Below are 13,513 nucleotides of genomic sequence, written 5' to 3' on the forward strand. Positions count from 1 at the left end.
AATCTGCTTCGCAATCAACTGGCTACATCAATCAGAATGTCAGCGCCGCATACAATATGCGGCCATCACTCGATCAATGTACGCCTATGACACATAGGTTAAAACTTTTATAAGTGGTATTAAAATACCTGTGGTGTGGCCGAGTATGTGTTCATTGGTTTTAGATTGTTTACTTCTCTATTAATATATATCCTATAAGTTAAAACTGATTAAAAGATTAAAGCCTAACAATAAGCTTTGTGCATTAAATCCTTTCATGGTTTAGAAACCAAGCAATTTGTAGGTTTCAATAAGTTGTTCTATCACAACTCTATAGTGGTTATTTAACTGAACTTACGATCTTCTCTAAAGACTCATGAGCTTCGGATTCATAATGAGACCTAAGTATTTCACGCTATGCACTTATTTCTGGAGGCATTTATTTTCTCTTTTTAATCAGTGACTTTCATTTAAGGATAATAAAAATTGATTAAATAAAAAGAGCAAATTAACAGCCATAAAGAAAAATTATACCACCATAAAGGGCCACCTTCTTTATCTAAGGCAGGTTGTATCTAGGATGGTGGTAATTTAATGATGAAAAAATGAACACACCCTACCCTGAAATCTACTTGGAAAGGTGAACATTGAATAGATTTGATGCAATGCAATGCAAAATTTAGAGGATAGTCATTAAAGAATTGAATTGTGACTATTGACTGTTTAATTTCAAAGACAATAGTTGTTTTTTAAGCAGATTAAACTGACTTAGATTAAAATCAGTAGCCGGATGTCGTAAGTTTAATGATACCCCTAGGTAGTAGAACATCAGTGGGAGGGTGCTTTGGAAATATCTGATACTCATTTAACAATCTTCGCAGTTTCTCATTATTGTTCCACACGTGAGATCTATCATGTAAGCCTCGTCGCACTCTGGATGTTTTCCCTAAAGGATGAATGTTTGGGTAAGGTCAAACAAGGTGGATGGGAAAGGAAGAAAAATGTTCCATAGTAATTGGAGTGGGACGTGCGACAGCATATCCCACGTCCTCTCTCGTTAGGTTTGGATAAAGGTTTGCTGTGCATTCCTGAAGCACCTGAGAGTGTCCCCCTATTATTATGGCAGTTTTGCACGTTTCTCTTACTGGTCTCCTGTATAGGAAAGTCACTTTAATCATCTTGGTCCAAATATGTTTTTTTCCTACGGTGAGATGCATTAAGGCGGGACCTAGGGTCGAAAACTAACTTATGCAGAATTGTTTAAGGGTTAATAGTTCTGGACCAACAAATGGTGACTGTAAGGTGCAGTAAAAGATTTGTTTCCTGCTTAATGGTTGAAATGTTCCCATCCACAGGCGAAGGGCATCTGATCACCCCACCGATGTGAATGTTTTTCTGTTGCCGCTCGCTGGGGCATCCAATGCGAAAATAGAAGTCTTTCAACTTAGGTAAGTTGGATCTATTTTGGCTAAAACTTAAAAATTGGTGTTAAATGTGTTTGGCATAGACTTTATAAGTAGTTTTTTTTTTCTCTTTCAACATGTTTTAATGGCCACGCCACATTAGCTCTACTTAACGCCAATAAACTGACTAGTGAGATATACGCTAGTTGGAACACATGATCAAAATTATACTTATGATTGACTCATCTTCGCCTACGGAGGAGCGATCCTATTCCACCTTCTAAACCACCACTCGAAAAAGTTCGAGAGCCTTCATGAGCATTGGAAACGGACAAATGAAGAAGGCCTGAGCCTATATCTTTGCGAGAACTAATGATGTTTTGGCCAAGAACATTGAGCCCCATGGTCTCAATATTAAGATCAAGGAAGTCCCTGTAGGGGATGTTCGGACAACTGTCTACGAAAACATAAGCACGAGCCTCTTAAATGCAATCTTCAATCTTCAAAAGGAGAAGACACCTTGATTTGTGAACACGTTGTTAACATGATGATCCAATTCAATGTGGTGGAGATTAATTGGGTCTAGGATCGATGAGGGCAAGCTAATTAGCATTATCCTGCATTCTTTTGCAGATAGCTTTCTGCACTTCGTTAGTAATGCGACTTTTAACAAGTGGACTATCCCCTGTACAAACTACATTTCAACAACTTGCAGACTTTCCAATCCCTACTGAAATAGTAAAGAGGAAGAAAGAGGGAGGGGGGGGTTTTGAAAGAAAATGTTGTTCATCTTCAGAAGAGTTCCATAAAGGTTTGACCTCAAGAAAGAAGTCTGCACCTTTCTACTTCTAACACTGCAAAGTGGCAAGAAGGAGAAGGGTGTTGATGGGAAATGCACCTGCAAACGCCACAACTTGTCGCCTAGTGGGTAAGGCAAATTCGACATCGGTTACAAGGGAAAAAGTGTTTCACTGCAACCAAGATGGGCAGTGGAAGAGCAAATTGTCCCTCATTGGCTTTAAGGAGAAGAAGGCGGCCAGGGCTAAGGAAAAAACAGTAAAATATGATTTAATTAGTTTTGGAACTTGTTTAGTGGAGAATGATGATTCTGACCTGATTATGACTTCCGACGGCCACTAATCAATATTTTTTTTTCTTTTCAGGGATTAGATCTAGCGCATGTTGGAGGCTGGTGAAGATGAAGCGATGAGAGTAGCACGCCCAGTACATTCAGCTTGTGGTAGTGGGAGGAGGTCCCAGTTGACTTCTAGAGAAGAAATTTCTCTTGTTTCCATATGTATACATTGTTCCTTGAGTTTGAAAAGGAACTTAATTTCTCATAAAGGCTGCTTGTATATAGTTGTAAAATAACTCTTGAATTCAATTGAATAAAGTGTTTATTCATAAAGATGGAGTAGAAATCTGTACAGCATATCTGGAATAACTTGTTATGTAACTAAGGCTGTTAGCAATGATTCCCTCCATACATAGAGATGTTAGATAACGTGTCTAACTCAAAATAAACGTCAAAAGGTTTCTTCAAAAAGAAAATGGCCAACCTTTGGGCACTTCGATTAGAGAGCACATCATTCTCAATGGATTGAGAAGTTGAGTGAAAAAATGGACTTCTTTAGTGAGTTAGAGGAAAATTCTCTTTATCAGTGTGCGAATCTTTGCCTTTGAGGGTAAGAGACTAAAAGACCTTTTTAACTGAAAACAGATTATCGAGCCAAAAACTCTAGAGTTAGTACATTCTGTTCCTCTTGGGCCTAATAAATGCAGTCAGGGAGACTATAAGTATTTCATCACCTTCTGATGATCTCTAGTATGGTTGTTTTATTCTGTATGCAACAGAAGTCTGATATCCTTAAATATCTCAAGAGTTCAAGTTGAAGTTGAAAATGCATTGAAGTAGACAAGATTAAGCACTTTGATCGGATCGAGGTTGGAAAGTTTTTGCGATTCGGGAGTTCCAAGACTAATTTGATAGTCATGGAATCGTTTTTCAACTCTCAGTGTTGCGTCACTCAGTAGAAATGGTGTAACGGAGAGGAGAAACAGAACCTTGTTGGACATAGTTCAATCAGTGATGAGTTAGCTCCTTACACGGAGTCATTTTTGGGTTTGTGTGAGGGAGACTGCGTGTATTATATCAACTATGTTCCTTCCAATGTAGTGTTGCGAGAACACCTCTGAAGTATGTTGAACGGGCGTACAGCTAGTTTTGCATTACATCCGAAATATGGGCTTGCCTAAGCACAACTGTGCTCTAGGCATAAAGAAATTGGAACCACGGTCGAAGGTTTTGTCTCTTTGTAGGTCTACCTCAAAGGTACAATGAAGGGGTTACTTTTATGATCTCCGAAGGAAAATAGAGTGTTTGTGTCTTACGAACGCTACCTTCATGGAGAAGGATATCATTAGGGAGCACAGTTCCCGTAGTAAGATCCTGTTACGTGAGCTTTCCAACGAAAACCACTAAAACTTCAATCAAAAGTTGATGAGAAGGGCCGCTCATTCAGCAAGAGTTGTTGGATGGATAGTTCATCTGTAAGGCGATTGCACCTCAAGAGTGAGGGAAACCTCAACTCAGGGGAGGCGTTGTGAACCCACCTATTCGCTACATGGGTGTTTCACGAAAATGCTGGCATATGCGTAGCACAGATGGGCGACAGTTGAGGATTTCGTTTTCTTATCAAATGGTAAATGAAGGATGTTGATCGGATGAATAGCAAATAGCCATTCATCGGCGAGATTGAGTTCTATATTACTTCAACTCATATGTGATCTTGGTAGATCAGCCTGATGGGGATCAGACGTATGGGTTTTAAATGGATCTACAAGCAGGAAACGAGGTGCCAATTGGGAATGCAAACCTTTTTAGGCTTCAACTTGTTGGCAAAGTTTTATACCTAGGTGGAGGGAGCAACTATGAGAGAACTTTCTCGCCTGTTCCATTGAAGTCGATCCACATCCTCCTGTCCATTTGCCGCTTATCATATGATTATGAGAATTTGGCAAATGGCGTCAAGACTGCTTTTCTTGAATTGCCAATCTTGATGAGACCATTTATATGGTTTTACAACCTGAGGTTCATTGCCCAAGGTTAAGAGAAAAACGTTTTGCAAACTGAATTACCATTTATGGGTGAAACAGGCTCTCGATCTTGGAAACATTCGATTTGATACTCTGATCAATCGTAACGGACTTATGCCCAACATTAATGAGCTTGTGTCTACAAGAAAAATATCAACAGTTTTTTAATAGTTTTCTAGTGCTGTATGCTAGACATGTCCTACTCATTTGGGAAATTATGCAGATACGACTGTAGTTAAGACACTGGCTAGCAACCCCAATTCTAAACGATTTGGGAGAGGCTCAGTTGTTCTTGGAATACAGATCTTCATCGAGATAGAAAGAACAAAGTGCTAGCGCTGTTCTCAGCATTTGTACATTGGACAAGATGTTGGCTTCAAGTTTAGTCGAATGCAGAACTCCAAAGGGGCCTACTGCCGTTCAGTCATAAATTTACTTTATCTAAGGAAATGTGTCCTAAGACACCTCAGAGTTTGAGAAGCATGGAGTTGGTTTTTTCATATGCATCTACCGGTTGGCAGTCTTGATTATGTAAGCTTTATACCATACCAGACATCTGTTTATGCTGTGGAATAGTCAAGTAAGATACCAGCTAACCTAGGCCAGGGTCACTGAGACCACGTCACGAACATCCTCAAGTATCTTCGTGAGAACGAGGGACTATTGCTCGCGTGTATGAAACTAGGATTTTTGATCCTTACTTGGATACACAGATTGTGCCTTTCAGACTGATAAGGAACTTCTAGAAGTCCACTTTCAGGGTCAGTTTGTACTCTTAAACAGCAGGAGCAGTGGTTGTGGCGAAGCACTAAGTAGGGGTGCATCACTGACTCGGACGATGGAAGCCGATACGTAGCGACTTGTGAAGCTATAGCGGAAGCCGTTTCGCTCAAGATGTTTCTGATAGATCTAAAAGTTTGTTCCAGACAGTTTTTTAGGGTCACCTTCAGAGCCATGGGTCTAACGTGGGGACCCGCCCGCGACATAGAACTAGGGTAAGTGTGAGATATTTTGTTACTGGGCCTTAGTGCCCTAGTTTATTGTTTTGTACTACGAGGCTTTGTTGGCTGTGTGAGAGGCCAATACTTCTTCCTGTGGACGATTTCGAGCCTGTGCATCTCTGTAGGCATAGGCATTGATGAAGAACCCATGCCTGAAGTCCACGACCTCATTCATACGAAGATCTTGAGAATGCTTCTCAAAGATTCCCCACATTGCCCTGAGCTTCCACCCAAAAGGCCCCTTATAGATCTGAATGCGCTGCAACAACCCAAGCTAAAGAAGCAGCGCATAAATGATAAAGGAAAGAAAAAATTCCAAGAAAAATCACCGTAAAAGCAAACCCAACAACCCTTGGACCCCTTGCCTTTAATCATTTGCCTGTAAAGCCCTCCAATTGAGCCCCTTTCCCCTCTTCTTGAACATTTCACCAACCTCTTTCTTGCTCCTGATTCAAACACTGCAACCCTAGCAGTTTCACCCTACCATCCATCTCCAACTCACTTTTCACCACCATCGCCGCATGTTGATGACCCACACGGTTTGAGAGCAAGCCCTTCCGCTCAACCTCAAACCGATGTTGGTGAGACATCAACGGCGCAACCCACCATTGCAACCCTTGTTGCTGACTTAGCAGAAATGTGGTCCCTCTTCTCTCAACAACAAAACTTCTTTCGCCAGGCAATAACGGAGTTGCAGGAGAGCAATGCAAAGTTGCAATGCAGTAACACAATGGTGCGGCAGGCGATGATTAATATTCAACACAATATCTTTACCATCCACTTAAACCAAAGATAGATAACAGAGCGCAACCATGAATACTTCAACTTCTTAATAGCTTATTTACATGGTCCCATGGTGCCTCCCCATCTACAACAACCTCTGCAGTTTTAAGATACGCCTCAACGAGCTCCTCCGCAACATCCTCCTCTAGATCCCCCGACGCAACTCTAAATTTGGGATGTGCCACCTTTTCCACAATTTCGCTATTTTTCTTTGCGGCCATTCTTTCAATATATATATATATATATATATATATATATATAGAAGCTATACCTTGTATTCTTTGTACATGCAAATATTTGCGTTGCGATGTTTGTAATTCTTTGTATACTTAGTCAAATTTTATACAACTGAGGAATTATTCTTTCCATATGCGTTAGCCTCTTTACTTATCATCCTTTGTCAATTATTGTGGTAATTCTTGTCTTTTATTTTGCATTGTTTACTTGCGCTGCCATGATGAGTAGTATGCATACCGTTAGCAGAATTCTTTATTCATTGCATTCTCTGACTAACACTTAGACAATTCATCGCAATAGCTCTACTTTACCTTCTCTATTTCAAGTCTCTGCTTAAACCTTCTTTTCAATATTTTGACTAAGTGTTTTGTTTGTTCTGTCCAAAACAACGTAATGAGTATCTTGCACATCTCTAAATTTGAGGGTGGGGAAGGTCTGAGCAGATGCGATCAAGCGGATGTGGTCATATCAGGCAAATGCGTTCATCATTATTATCAAAACAAAAAAAAAATCCCAACCTGATAAGAGTTTAGTCGTGAAAGGAACCTACTGGTAGTTGGATGTTCACTTGACACCCATGAGAGCAAGCCAGAACAAAGGTAGGTTTCCAGGATTGACGTAATATGAAAAAAAAGAGAGAGAGAAAATAAGGATAAAAGAGACAACTCCTCTGACTAGCAAAAGTAAAACTTGAATGAAAATCAAGAGTTGAAGTTGAGATTGGTACACAACCAAAGTTGGATGCTCGCATGACACCCATGGGAGCAAGCCAAAACGAAAGGTGTAACCATGATCAACATTCTCTATACGATGACGCAAACCAGGCCACTGCATAAAGACGCACTTCGTTTGTTTTGCAAGAAGAGGTAAAACATTCTTCTCAAAACTAGAAGGGAATTTTGGGTAGAGGTTTGTTTTAGATAAGAATAAAGTAGAGCATGTTGATGAATTGTTAAAGGATAGAAGGAACTTGCATAGTTGAGAAATTTTGTAGAGGCAGAGCATTCGAAATAGCCGATCGACGCAAAGTTAAAATAGAAGTTGAGCATAATTGCCTTAATTGAAGATATGCTTGAGGACAAGCATATATCTAAATTTGGGGGTGTGATAACTTGTAGAAATACAAGTTATTTATGCTGTTTTATTTAGATTATGCTGCAAAAAGAAGGAAAAGTTGCGTCGATAGTATAAGAATTGGCTCAGAAATATGAAAATTATAAAGTGTCGTGAACACACCCACTAACCCTATTGCGATGGCGAAATGGAATGTCCAAGTCTTTGTTTTGCAGGAAATAGGTCACTGCATGCGTTAATTGCTCGAGGACAAAAATGAACACGCATCTACTCAGCATGCGGCAATTGATCAAAAATGAAAAGATCAACGCAATTGCAGCGCATGCGACAATCGATCATGGATTCAAGCGATCAACATATTTCCACCACATGCGGTAATCAACAATAGATCAAAACAACTTCACCGCATGCAGCGATCGATCGAAGATGTGAAGAGCAACGCATTCGCGGAGCATTTTGACAAGTGTACAACTTCCTGTTGTACGATTCTGACAGATTGATCGTGGAGCAAAGCGGACATTTCCACTATGTCATGGCAGGAATTATCAGAATTACACAGTGGGACCACCAATACAAGAGCCGAGGTTTATAAATAAATTTCTTGAATTCATTGTAGAAGAGGCTAGTTTGAAGAGACATTACAGAGAAAATATGGGAGAACGATGAGACAAGTTCGAAAGGTGAGTCTCTGAGCAAGAAATTCTTCCCATTTCCGAAGTTAAAGCTCTGTGCAAGAGGTCACTTCTACCGGAAAAGCAAGCCTGAGAGGGAAGCTTTCCACTCCATCCCATCCACACGTCGGCATGCACAACATCTCCAATCGGGATCTGTGTCAAGACATTGATACTCTTTCCGTGTTTTATTCTATTCTTTCATTCATCTACTGTGTTTATCTTCTTTAATCTTTCATTCACAATCATGTATCAAACGCTGATCTTTAGATTTAATATCATTATCGTCATCGTTATCATCTCTCTATTCTTTTCCATACATTTATCATCCATTTTCTCCATCATGTGTTCTTAATCCCCTGGGTAAAGGGGAAGGATTAAGCGAGTGAGTTAATCTTTTTTAAGATAATCAGCTAAGTTTAGCTAAAACATGCTTGACGGCATCTTCACCTGTGAGAGCAGAAGTGAAGATGTTATTCTGCCTATCGAGAGAAGGTAGGAAGAATGCATTAACTAAAGCGAGAAGTATTTCTAGAGATGGAAACAACCTTGCGTTCATTACGTTCATCTCTGTTTCATTATAGACGTATGGGAATGCAGCCGATCACTGAAAGATGTAAGCCAAGAGAAAGCGGAACCTTAGTTGCGTCTTTAACAACATTGACGAACTTGCGATGTCTTTCCCCTCCAACTCATTCTCTTTTTTATTCATTCATAAGACTTGTCACTGCATTCATTAGATTCTTTTGTACAACATCACAGCCAGTCCTCACCCTGTATCATTAGTAGTTTAGACATTTACTTTAACGCAATTTACTTTTCATCGCAATTTACATTTCTGTCAAACCAAATTCTTTATTCTTTATGATAAATCGATTGCATTTACCACATCAGTATCGCATCTAAACAACAACAATCCCCATGTTTGACCTCAGGTCATCCTGAGAAACTTGCGTTAGAATTATACTTGGTTCCAGCGAAGAAAACTTGTGACACGCACTACAACATCGCATACTACGAAGCATATTATCATCATCGCATACACCTAGAACGTAGTATCGCAATAATATCTTTATCTCAAAGCACTTGAGCGCATAGAGCATCATCATATTCATTCATAAGCAACGCATTAGATGAAGATAGATATAAATTTTAATACTACAAGTTTTTGGCGTCGTTGCTGGGGACAAGAACTTAAATCATTATCTATCAACAAAGTGCATGCATAACAATCATTATAAATCTTCGTCATCACCAATTATTCAGGGAATAGAGGAAAACCTCTAGGCTTTCATCACCAAGGTCAAGGTCAAAATAATTATCAGAATAGACAACCTTACAACCAACCCTCTTCATCCAACACTTCATCCAATTCATCGTCCTTAGAAGCACTACTCAAAGAGTACATACAGAAGAATGACGCGCTCATGTAGTCACAAGCATCTTTCATTAGGAATTTGGAGGTACAGTTTGGGCAGCTTGCGACCAAATTGAAAAATAGGCCACCTGGTACACGAACAGCAAAACCACCAGTTTGGAAGCAACGACCACTACGCAGAATGAATCTTCACAGACCCCAGAACTAAAGTTATCGTAAACACCTTCACCGAAACAATCTCTAGACCCAAGAACACAAGAAGTGAGGGAACTAAAAGAACAGTCAATCAATCAAGAAGTACAGCAGGATCCTCCACCATTCCCGTCTGGGTTGAAAAAGAAAGACGATAGTAAGTAATTCAAGAGGTTCCTGGATGTTCTCCAACAGCTACATATTAACATTCCCCTAGTAGAAACGCTGGAAAGATGCCCAACTATGTAAAGTTCCTCAAAGATATACTCGCCAATAAGAGGAAGATCAGGGAAAATGAAATCGTCGCACTAACATATGAGTGTAGTGCACTCTTCCAGAACAATATCCCCAAGAAAATGAAAGATCTAGGGAGCTTCACATTGCCATGCTCGATCGGGGGGAAAGAAGTTGAAAATGCAATCTGCGACTTAGGGACAAGTATCAACCTGATGCCCTTATCAATCTTCAAGAAGTTAAACATTGGCAATGCAAGGCCCACCATAGTCACGTTGCAGTTGGCTGATAGGTCAATAATGCATCCGGAGGGCAAGATAGAAGATGTGCTTGTGCAAGTAGACAAATTCATCTTTCCAGCTGACTTCATTATACTAGACTATGAAGCTGATACTTAGGTTCCATCATATTGGGTTGCCCATTTCTCGTAACTAGGCGCGTGCTGATCGACATACAAAAAGGAGAGCTCACTATAAGGGTTGACAATCAGCAAGCGAAGTTTAACGTTCTCAATGCATTGAAATACCAAAATGATATGGAAAATTGCCAGTATCTTGAAGAACTACAGGAAGGACTTGGTTTCATCGCAAGAAAACTTGTGACATGCATAAATTACATGAATGCATTGATTGGCATTCTACAGTGAATTTTGTAGCATCACATATATTATCTGGTAGCGTGAAAAAGACATCGCAAAAAATTTTGCCGTGGCATTCCACCGCACAACAATCACATTACTAACAAAGTGGAGGAAGCTCTCCGACAATGAATGCAGGATGATGCTAACCTGACTGCCCTCATCGATTCTAGACCCATTCATCTCCGCCACGTTAAAGTGGACCATCATGTTAAGCACATGTTCATGAACAGAAGTGCCTTCCTCCATTTTGGAGTTGAAGATGTATTTCAGAGCCTCGTGTTTAACCCCATCTTTTTTGAGTTGAAGATGCCTTCCTCCATCGTCACCCCATCATTTACCCAACGACCAACACTCGGTCATCTTCATCCTCGAATAACAGCAACTCCTTGCCACGAAGCCTCATCACGAACGACTCACAGAAACTCAAACACTTTGAATTTACAGACTCGATAGCAAGTGAATACGCCCAAAAACATAGAGGCCCTTACAATTAACTTTAAATGTAAAAGAATTTAGACAACCAGAGGCTTCATCCCTGAAAACTCCATTAATCCACATACACAAACACATGTTTAACACTTAAACAAAACGTAGACATGATTTACCCACCTAGAAAGTGAATGTTATTCTTTGCATCAATGAATTTGGAATATCAAAACCTGGTTCTAATACCAATTGCAAGAACATTTATCAAAGAGTATCTCTGAGCGGAAGCAAGATCATTCCAAACTCATTATGATAGAATAACTGCATTCACAATCAAACATACAAGTTATGCATTAACAACAAATTACAAGCATGTTTTGAAATTTTAATCAACAAAAGAGAACAAGATACATACCAATTGAAGAACTCTTCTTCACATAAATCTCGCTCTCGTCCAGGAAGCCAATCTCACTCTCACTGAGATCGTCAAGGCTATTGTCCACCAAATCACTGTCTTCAACCCACGAACGGATTCCTCACAAATAATATAGCAAGGAAGACACCACCACTTGGAACCCTCGATTTTCTCAGAGTGAGAATCCAAGAGGTGTGGGCTCTGTTCGATTTGGTAGAGGGAAGAAGGAAGAGACGATCGTTTACCACGACCAAGCAAGCGGAAGATATCGGGTGTCTACTGTATAGACGGATGCTTGATCGTTTAGGTTAAGGTACATGATCGTGTAGTAAAAGGGGCTTGATCATATAGACGATCATTTAGTAAACAGCTCGAACGTTCGTCGCAAAGAAAAACAGCTAGAAGATCGTTTAGTAAATTCTATGCGATCGTTTAAGCAACGCACACGTGTACACGATCGTTTAGTAAACATTGAGCTGTCGTGTATACTCTCGGTTTGCTATGCGGTAGGGAGTATACACAATCGATGAGCGAATGTCTGGTCATTTGCAAAATGAAAACCATTTTCATTTTATCCTTCAGTTACGAAAACTTAATGCAACCTCCCACTAACTCATTCAGTTACGGAGAAAAACTTGGGCAACAATTATCCATACTCGTTCAATTAAAAAATAAATATAATCATATTATATTTATATCCTATGGTTTAATAGCACATCATATGCAACATATGAACTATAGTCCCTTTCTCCTCCACTAGATATAAATCATATTTATATCATTTTCCTCTAATTAATGTATCTCATACATCATGTCAACTATATCATATATAATTGACCAGTTCAATCATGTCATATATAATCGAACTCCCTCTTGTCAATTTGAACACTTTAAACTAACCCAAAAACTGATTCTCAACTTGAATCCATTGAGCTACCAAGGGGACGTTATGGACTTATGGCTCAAAGCTCCAACGGTACGTGCATAGCTAACTAAACTCTTTAACCACGAGATCCACCATCTGTTAACTACCAGGCATTCCACTAAAGACCGACAACTACACTCTTCTCACCACAGATATATTTCCATGTTCATCGGATATAACCATCAACAATACGATAACCCTTCACAGATGCTCGTAAGTACAGCTGGGCCAATTTACCCTTTTTCCCCTGTAGTTACATCTAACTTCTTAAGTACCACTAATCCCTCTAATGAACAATACAACATAATCCTACTATGTGTAGACACCTCTCGGGCCATGAGAAGGTGTGTGGTACCACATCGTTCAAGCCCTGGAATCAGCCCTTAAAGGAGAAATCTATCGACTTACCCTTGCTTCGGGGAAGGGGTGAATTCCATCCTGTGTAGCTGAGTTCTCAGCTTCTAAATCAGACGAATCCCCAAAGTGCTAGGTTTGAGTCGGCGATCTGGTCACTCGCACCCATTCAAATCAAAGAACCGCCCTCAAAGGCAGGAGCTCCCAACTCACTCAGGATTGAGGTCATGTTATCTATAGTCATCTTAGTAAAGTGAAGTCTCTGTCATAAACGACATTATATAACCAGACTATAACACTTCGTGGTCCGGTCTTATACAAACTCCTTTGTATAGGACGTCGCTGATTTCATGTTTCCACATGAATGATCAGGATCAGACCATCTGTAGTAGGTCGCAACACTTGTAACTATTCTACAAAGAAGGTCGCATCAGTAGCGTTACCAGGACAAGGTTTCCCTCCTATATCCATATACTATAGACCATTTTGATTATCACTAAAGACATGATCCACCTGTATGTCACTATTGGGTTTGATGCCCTAAAGTCTCGTGTTTAGTAGTTTGTAAACAGATTGTACGAACGCTTGTGTTGTTAATATATGATATTTACTTCACATCTTGTATTTTTGCTCAGTTGCTTGTTTTATTTGCTTTACCACAAACCAATAAACATTAAATCCATGGTTATCTGTATGTGACTCAAG

At 39.8% G+C, this 13,513-nt stretch overlaps 1 protein-coding gene across 1 annotated transcript; it reads left to right on the top strand.

Annotated features, from left to right (window-relative positions):
* The first annotated feature begins 10,047 nt into the window (after positions 1-10,047).
* LOC120078375 lies at positions 10,048-10,446 on the top strand. Its single transcript, XM_039032644.1, has one exon. It carries the CDS (start codon positions 10,048-10,050, stop codon positions 10,444-10,446), a length of 399 nt encoding a protein of 132 aa, XP_038888572.1.
* Positions 10,447-13,513: the final 3,067 nt, after the last annotated feature.

Source organism: Benincasa hispida, chromosome 1 (assembly GCF_009727055.1).
Source record: "Benincasa hispida cultivar B227 chromosome 1, ASM972705v1, whole genome shotgun sequence".
In the NCBI taxonomy this organism is placed as follows: Eukaryota; Viridiplantae; Streptophyta; class Magnoliopsida; order Cucurbitales; family Cucurbitaceae; genus Benincasa; species Benincasa hispida.

Excerpts from the sequence above, each read along its gene's own strand:
- LOC120078375 (XM_039032644.1), top strand. The coding sequence starts at position 10,048 with ATGCCCAACTATGTAAAGTTCCTCAAAGATATACTCGCCAATAAGAGG.